Below are 9,415 nucleotides of genomic sequence, written 5' to 3'. Positions count from 1 at the left end.
AGAGTCCCTCCTGTTGTTCCTGTTGTTCTAACCACAGCTCTGAGTTATTTCTAGTTTGTTGTGCATTGCAATTTTTAGGTCTATACCAACTTTCATTGTCATGATTTTGGAGGGATGCCACCAATCTGACCCAGGTGCAGAGGATCGAATACAGAATCCTCCAGTTTAATGCCAGTTAATTATGGGGTCCATCAAGGGTCAGTTTTAGGATCTCTGCTTTTCTCAATATACAGTACATGCTTCCCTTAGGGAACATCATTAGAAGGCATGGGATTAGTTCCCACTGTTATGCTGATGATACACAGTTATTCATCTCATCAAAACCAGATGAAATAGCTAAATTGTCCAAATTAATGGAGTGCGTAAAAGAAATTAAATATTGGATGAGCTGTAATTAATTTTCTGTTGTTAAACTCCGATAAGACAGAAATACTACTTATCGGTCCAAAAACCAGTACATAGAAACTCTTCCATTTAGAGGGACGTTCTGTTACTAGTAGCTCGACAGTGAAAGACCTGGTGTTTATTAGACAGTAACTTGTCTTTAAAATCATATCACCATATTACAAACACAGCCTTCTTCACCTTAGAAATATTGCCAAGCTGAGAAACATCCTGTCTGTATCTGATGCTGAGAAGCTAGTTCATGCTTTCATGACCTCTAGACTGGACTATTGTAATGCATTACTAGGTGGTTGTCCTGCATCTTTAATAAATAGGCTACAGTTAGTCCAAAATGCAGCTGCCAGAGTTCTCACTAGGACAAGAAAGTATGACCATATAACCCCAATTTTATCATCTCTACACTGGCTACCTGTTAAGTTTAGAATTGATTACAAACTGCTGCTACTTACGTACAAGGCTCTTAATGGTTTAGCTCCCATGTATCTAACTAGTCTTCTAACACGTTACAATCCTTCACGCTCTCTGAGATCACAAAACTCAGGACTTCTGGTAGTTCCCAGAATATCTAAGTCTACTAAAGGTGGTAGAGCGTTTTCTTATTTAGCTCCCAAACTCTGGAATAGTCTTCCTGATAGTGTTCGGGGCTCAGACACACTTTCCCAGTTTAAATGTAGATTAAAAACTCATCTCTTTAGTCAGACGTACACATAATACATCCCATAATATTGTGCTCTATTACATCAGACTTGTTACTATTATAAACAGCAGCTACGTTAATTCCTCTCCACTGCTTCTTTCTCTCTACTCATCCCGAGGCATCCAGAAACTGTACCAGCTCAGATCGTCTTCCGTGTCATGAAGATTTTGGACATCCACTGAGATGAGGGCGACTCTGAGGATCCTGAGACATCTACAGATCTACCAGCTCCAGTTAAACTCTGCTTCATGAAGATTTCACACATGTTAAGAGGAGATGTGAAGTCCATGTGGTCTCTGAGGACAACAACCTCCTCATCAATACAACATTTGTCAGACTGTATCTGACTGTAGAAAGGACATTATTCGTAATAACACTCTGTGGTGTTTATAACAGTTTATAATCACTCTCACTCCTGTGGTGTCACCCAAATGAGGATGAGGTTCACTTTTGAGTCTGGTTCCTCTCAAGGTTTCTTCCCTTTACATCTAAAGGAGTTTATTCCTTACCACAGTCACCTCAGACTTGTTCATTAGGGATAAGAACAATCACAACACTAAACAATGACTTGACAAAGATAAAAGGGCACAAAAGGGCAGGTATAAATAAGTCGACACATTATGATCCAGTAGGTGAAACACCAGCCACAGAATTGTCCCAGTGTTTCCTGACTGTGAAGTGTTCAGGATTTTATTTTTTCATTTGAAGTTTCTTAATCAACAGTGTGTAGTTGTGTAGTAAGGACACGTCATCATTATTTTATTAGTGTCTATCTGAGATAACACATTGTAGTTCTATTTTTATTTTATATTTTTAGTTTTTTTTACATAGAATTAAAAATGTGAAACACAAAACAGCCAGAAATAAATAAATAAATAAAAGCTTTTGTTGTTTCTATCTAGTGATTATGTGTCACATTTCAACATGTTTGTACTTATTTATGTAGTTTGTGTGTTTGTTGTGTGTATTTATAATACAGTGTTGTGGGTTGCCAGATCTCTAGTTAGATGTGTTTCTGTTTTGTGTTGTAACAGATCATGAATTCATGATGTTGTACTTTATAAAGTCCAAACACACACAATACCACTCTGTTCCTGTGGTCTGAGCCTGCTCTGTCTCACATCATCAAACGAACATTTGTGCTGCTTAGACACACACACACACACACACACACACACACACACACACACACAGAGCTGTGATGCATTTTTTCCACTGTGTTGGGTGTGTGAACATTGCAGCAGCTGTGAAGTGAGAAACTTCTCAGAGTGAATTTTTTCACTGATTTTTACACACAGTTCAGACTAGTGTTACTAATGACCACACACACACACACACACACACACACACACACATAGCTGTTGTAGCTGGACATCCGGCCTCAGAGGTCAGACAGGATTAAGCAGCTGTGTCGGAGACGCACACACAAACACACACACATAAACACACACACACACCATCGCTACATTACCTCTCTGTTGCTCCTTACCTGTTTAACAAGCATAACTGCACTTACATGCACACGCCACTCAGGAGGGCATTATACAGTACATTATACACAGTCTGCAATTTACTGGTTGTCTAGCGATTATCTGTGTGGTGAGTTTTTGAGACGTGTGTGTGTGTGTGTATAAAAGCCTGAACAACTGGATGCAGGACAACAGGGATTTTGGGAGTAAAGATCGTGGGAAACTGCTGAGATTTGGGGTTTGAGTCATCAGGGCCTCAAGGAAGCTTCTGCAGACAGGAAGTGTGTGTGTGTGTGTGTGTGTGTGTGTGTGTGTGTGTGTGTGTGTGTGTGTTCAGTTTGAGGTTTATTCCTGTATCTGTAAATGCTACATCGCTAACACACGGGTTATTTAGACTCACAGCTAACAGTCATGTAAAGACAATGACATGATGAACAGCTGGTGCTACAACACATTCGCCCTTTAGCCACAAAGCTCTCTCTCTCTCTCTCTCTCTCTCTCTCTCTCACACATACACACACATGATGTTTACTTTAGAGAAGAAGGAGAAGGAGAAGGTGCAGGAGAGACAGACAGATGGAGAGAGAGACAGAATATTTATATTTTTCACAAACTTTAAGTAAATTTCTGAAAATTATTGTTTTAAAGACACTCACACTCACACACACACACTCACACACACACTCACACACACACACACTCACATATAGACACTCACAGTGTAGACGGGTTCCTTTTGAGCGAACAACTCCGAGAACACGCAGGAAATAAACGCAAGACGAACCACAGCAGTCATGTCTCTCCTTCTGTCCATCTGTGTGTGAGACTGTCTGTCTGTCTGTCTGTCTGTCTGTCTGTCTGTATCCCGCTCCCCCTCTGTCCCTCACTGAGCCTTTTCTTACTCGTTTACTCCCTCACTCCACTGCTTACTCTCTGGAAGCCCAGCCCAAACTCCCTCTCTCTTCCTCTCTCTTCCTCTCTCTCCCTCGCTCCCTCACACACAGAGACACACAAACTGAGACAAGAGTTAAATCACATACAGATGGGAACACAGAGAGAAAAAGAGAGTTAGACATGCAGAGAGAGAGAGAGAGAGAGAGAGAGAGAGAGAGAGAAACAACTATGACAGGAAGAAAAGCTGGGAGAGTCCTACAGTTGGACAAAAAGACAGATGGAGTAATTGATAGTTCAGGGTTCGTGACCCTTTAACCAAAACAAGAGACTCACACTCACACGACACACACACACAAACACACACACACACACACACACACTTCTACTCTCACTGTCTGTGTAAAACAATTGCTAGCACAATCATTAGCCTCGGTCATTAGCATGCTCATAACCTAACTGACTGTAAAAAAAAAGAAAAATAGGAAAAAGTTTCATTACAGTAAGTGACTGGTTGTCATGGTAACCCCAGGAAGATTTAGTAAGTTTTGCCAAGCTAGTTATTGTCACGTACCACATTGTCACATGTGTGCTTTAATTCTCTTTATTTTAATATATCTTACTTCTGGTAAGGTAGGATTCTGACTTTTGTGTGTTTTCTGCTTAACTCACTTTGTTATATTCTATAGCATTGTTGATCTTAAAGTGTTGGTCTTTGTGTAGTTGTTCTCTCAGCTGATTAATCAGGAGTAGTTTCAGTCTCCATTAAGGTGTGAATTATGGGCAGGACTTTACTCATTTAAATTAAAGGTTCACTGTAAGTATCTCTCTAATACCTCTAATGCATTGTAAATAAGTGCCTAGTACTGTTTTTATATTAGTTTATATATTTTACCAAACCATATCTTAAAATTTAACTCTTGGTTGACTGAAGATATGTGCATCAAACTCATCTCTGTAATCAACACTTACGGTCAGAGGCGCTCTCACCTACAGAGCAGAGGTCACAATCCCAGTAACCTCATCTACCCTCCTCTGTTGTGTAAGTCTCACACAGTGGTGGTAGGTGGGCTCTGGAATTGTCAGTCTGCTGTAAAGAAAGCTAATTTTATCTCTGCTTTATCTTCCCATTACTCCTTTGATTTTCTGGCAGTAACAGAGACCTGGATATCCCACAGAACACTGCTACACCAGCTGCTCCATCCTCTGCCTATGCTTTCTCTCACACACGATGAGAAACAGGCAGGGGTGGTGGTACAGGTCTACTGTTGTTAAGGAGATGGTGCTTTACACCTCTCCTTTTGTCTCATTTAACAAATTCCTCTTTTGAATTTCATGCCATTTCAGTTACCTCTCCAATCAACCTTATTATCTGTCATGATTCAGCCTGGACTTTTGGCCATGTGCTATTGTTGTTGTCACGTGTCTGCCCTTCGTCTGCTCCTCCCTGTTTCATCACCTGTTCCTAATGTTGTCATTATCTTTATTGTATTTAAGTGAGCCGTGTTGCTGAATGCAGCGCGGAATCATTAGTTTCATTATACCCGGTGTGGTGTCTAGTCCATGTTAAGTCGTCATCTGTTTTATTTCTGTTCTCGTCATGTTTTTGTACCTGTCTTCATCATTTATTAAACCCCCTTTCATTCAAAGCTATCCTGCCTACGGGTCTGTCTCCTTCCAACCACCCGGTTGTTACAGAATGATTCCGCCTAAGTCACTCAGACCCAGCAGGATGGCTTCAGCTCGGACCGGCTTTTATTGTCGTTTTCTCCTGGACTGTTCCGTCAGTTCTTTGAGCTTTTTAGTTTTTTTGGTTGACATCGCTCTGTCCTTTTTCCTGTGAGGCACGCCGCTCCAGTTTTCGGTTCCGTCCAAGGCAGACGTCGCCTCACTTCCGTCGCGGAGGATGTCACCATTCAGGGTTTTTTGCTCCTTTTTGTTTTTTGGTGCTCTGCGGCATCGCCCCGCCCTTTTTCCGTGCGAAGGACAACGCTCCAGTTCCGGTTCCGTCCGAGGAGGGCACCGCTTCGCTTCTATGCGGGGGGTGCTGCAGGCCCAGGGCAATGGATTCTTCCCACCCTCCCACCATTAATATTCTGGTCTTCAGGACGTGAGTCTGGCTGCGGGGTGTCGGTGGTTGTGTTCGGCCCGTCAGCTTGGCAGTGGATATCGCTCGGCCCTCCAGCTCGGCTGTGACGTCATTCGGCCCTTCAGCTCGGCTGAGGATATCGCTTGGCCCTTCAGCTCGGCCATGGAAGTCGCGTGGCCCTTCTGCTTGGCTAAGGACGTCGCTCGGACCTTCTGCTCGGCTGTGGACGTCGTTCGGCCCCTCTGCTCGGCTGAGGACGTCACTCGGCCCTCGCTGCTGTGCCGCCGTGTGCCTTACTCCCCCCATCGGCCTTCGCCGTGTTCCTCGTTCCCTCATCGGCCTTTGCCGTGTTCCTCGTTCCCACATTCGCCTTCGCCGTGTTCCTTGCTCTCCCCATCTGCCTTCACCATGTGCCTCGCCTCCCCTCCTGGACTCTGACAGGGTTTGGCGCTTCGGGAGCCGCGCCTTGGGGGGGGGGTTCTGTCATGATTCAGCCCGGACATTTGGCCATGTGCTATTGTTGTTGTCACGTGTCTGCCCTTCGTCTGCTCCTCCCTGTTTCATCACCTGTTCCTAATGTTGTCATTATCTTTATTGTATTTAAGTGAGCCGTGTTGCTGAATGCAGCGCGGAATCATTAATTTCATTATACCCGGTGTGGTGTCTAGTCCATGTTAAGTCGTCATCTGTTTTATTTCTGTTCTCGTCATGTTTTTGTACCTGTCTTCATCATTTATTAAACCCCCTTTCATTCGAAGCTATCCTGCCTACGGGTCTGTCTCCATCCAGCCCCCGGTTGCGACATTATCATTGTTATTTACCGCCCTCCTGGTCCCCTAGGAGACATCCTGGAAGAACAGGACACACTGCTTTGTGCTTTCCATTCCGACAGCACCCATCTGATGGTGCTTGGCGATTTCAACCTCCCCTCTGACAAGCTTCAATCTTCTTCCCTCCTGACTCTTCTGGACTCATTCGCCCTGAATTCCCTGAATTGCGCTAGCGGCACAAACAGCATGCACGCCGAGAGAGCTGGAGATGTAAACAGGTTCACCATCTCGGAGCATGACGTGAGGAGGGCATTCAGAAAAGTGAACACCAGGAAGGCAGCACGACCAGATGGCATCACTGGTCGAGTTCTGAAAGCCTGCACTGACCAGCTTGCACCGGTGTTCACTGAGATATTCAACCTCTCACTGGCACAGTCTATTGTCCCCTCATGCTTCAAGCAGTCCACCATTGTTCCTGTCCTGAAGAAACCCCAGCCCACCTGCCTCAACGATTAACAATTAGCCCTGACCTCAGTAGTGATGAAGTGCTTCGAGAGACTGGTCAGAGACTTCATCACTGCATCACTACCAGACACACTGGATCCACTACAGTTCACGTACCGCCAGAACTGCTCTACTGAGGACGCCATCGCTCATCTTCTGCACAATACGATGGACTCCACGACCATCATCAAGTCTGCTGACGACACTGTTGTGGTGGTCCTGATCTCCAACAATGACGAGAGGGCCTACCTACAGGAGACTAAAAACCTGGAGAGATGGTGCCAGGAGAACAATCTTCTCCTGAACTTCAGCAAGACTAAGGAGTTGATAGTGGACTTCAGCACGAAGCAGGAGCGGTCATATCAACCGCTAAACATCAACGGGACCCCAGTGGAGAGAGTGGACAGTTTCCGGTACCTTGGTGTTCACATCACCTGTCTTGGTCCTGTCACATGAACACCCTGGTGAAGAAGGCCCGGCAGCATCTGTACCACCTGAGACACTTAAGGGACTTCAAACTTCCCTCTCAGTTGCTAAAGACTTTCTACACCTGCACCATTGAGAGTGTCCTGAAGGGTAGCATCACTTCCTGGTTCGGGAACAGCACCATGCAGGACAGGTGAGCCCTCCAGAGGGTGGTGCGGTCAGCTGAACGTACCATCCACACCGAGCTCCCTGACCTGCAGGACATCTACAGCACGTGGTGCAGGACCAGAGCCAGGAAGATTGTAAAGGACCTCAGCATCCCAACAATGGACTCTTTTCTTTGTTCAGGGAAACGTTTCCAGGAAATGCTATACCAAGAAACAGCCAGGATCTGGTACTGGACCTCTCCCTCCATCTTCATGGTTTTTCTACACAGCATAGTGCCACTTTATACACTTTATACACTTTATACACACCACACTGCACATAGACACTTTAAGGACAATCATTAAAACCATACGTTTTTATGTATATACATTATTTTTCATTTATTTTTCACATATATTTTCATATTTCTATAGTTTTTATATAGTTTATACTTTTTATTTATCTATCACCTTTTGGTTATATTTTGTATCCCAAATTGCATTCCTTTTATGTTTGAATACCGAACAGATGCAAAAAGCATTTCACTGCATGTCGTAATCTGTATGTGTGTGTGTGTGTGTGTGTGTGTGTGTGTGTGTGTGTGACAAATAAAATTTGATTTGATTGATTTGATTTGAAGCTCAACAGCTACATCCCCACACACAAAGGAGGAAATGTTCTGGACCTGGTTTTCAACCGTCCTTCCCCAGCTACAGACATGACTGCTGTATACTGTATACTGCATACTCCACTTTACATCTCTGATTATCACCTGGTATCCTTCATCAACACTATCCTATTCTAAGTAAAACTAACTTTCAGCATCTCAGTCTTACCTGCCGCAACCTCCATTCTGTCTCCCCTTCTTCTGTAGCTTCTGGCACTCTTTCATATCTTCCTGATCCTGGCTCCTTTTCCTCCTCACTACCCTTGCACTCTCTTCCCTCAACCATGGACTTTCTCTGCTCTCTGTCAACTAAACCCAAGAAGACTTCTTGTTCTGCTCCTTGGCTGGTCAGATGTGTTGGGCAACAAATGAAGAGAGCTAAGATCATCTGAAAGAATGTAGAAGAAATCACAAATTGATGCAGATCTTGACTCTTACCCTAAACTCCTGGCCAAGTTCTCCTCAGATGTGACTTCTGCCAAGACTTCCTTCTACAAAGAAAAGCTTGAAGCTTCGGCACAGACCCTTGGAAACTCCACAACATCATCTCTTCCCTACTCAACCCTAATATCGTGGATGACCGCTCAACAATTGAAGCTCAATCTCAGCTGAACTGCTGATCAACAGATGATTCATCCCCCGGTCATGATCTTACCTATCAACTTATACCTTCACAACGATCTGATCTCCCCTTCAGCTTGCAACCTTGGACAATCAACTGTCCTTTTCCTCAAATGTTGCTAATGTCACACGCTCATTTTGTCCTACTCTATGACATTAGAAGGATTCGGCCATTTTTGTCCACACAGGCTGCTCAAGTATTTGTTCAGTCTCTTGTCATATCAAGACTGGACTACTGCAACTCACTGCTGGAAGGTCTAAAAATGAACACAATTTGTCCTCTGCAAATGATCCAAAATGCAGCTGTGTGACTTGACTTCAACCTGCCAAAGTTCTCCACACCACCACACTGCTGTGTTCCTCCACTGGCTCCTGTAGCTGAACACATCAGATTTAAACACTGATGCTTGCCTTCAAAGCCAAAAATGGACCATCTCACTCTCACCTCAAAGCCCTCATCACTCCTCACACTGCACCTCACACTGCACCACACACCCTCAGATCTACAGCCCTGCTCCACTGGTCCCATCATCTCTCAGGGTAAGAGGTAAGTATATGACAAATCTCTTTTCTGTTCTGGCACCAAGGTGGTGGAATGAACTTCACCAAGGGGTCCAGACAGCTGAGAACACTTTGAACAGTGTTTTAGGCTCATGGTATCTTAAGTCTGTAACCTAGTGAACAAGAGTTAATGTATTAACTTAAATTGAAATTGAGACTTAAAAGCAA

The 9,415-nt window shown here is 44.2% G+C and overlaps 1 protein-coding gene across 1 annotated transcript in view; it reads right to left on the bottom strand.

Moving 5' to 3' along the window:
* The window catches only part of lama4 (laminin, alpha 4), a 27,787-nt gene extending 24,284 nt beyond the window's left edge, over nucleotides 1-3,503 (bottom strand). The window contains exon 1 of the mRNA XM_060882981.1: nucleotides 3,290-3,503. Coding sequence (XP_060738964.1) covers nucleotides 3,290-3,385 — 96 coding nt within the window. The 5' untranslated portion in view covers nucleotides 3,386-3,503. The remainder of the gene's footprint in view (nucleotides 1-3,289) is intronic.
* Between the last annotated feature and the right edge of the window lie 5,912 nt (nucleotides 3,504-9,415).

This window comes from Tachysurus vachellii, chromosome 12, assembly GCF_030014155.1.
Source record: "Tachysurus vachellii isolate PV-2020 chromosome 12, HZAU_Pvac_v1, whole genome shotgun sequence".
Classification (NCBI taxonomy): domain Eukaryota; kingdom Metazoa; phylum Chordata; class Actinopteri; order Siluriformes; family Bagridae; genus Tachysurus; species Tachysurus vachellii.
The sequence above is the reverse complement of the archived record's forward strand: the minus strand, read 5'-3'. Positions and strand labels throughout refer to the sequence as shown.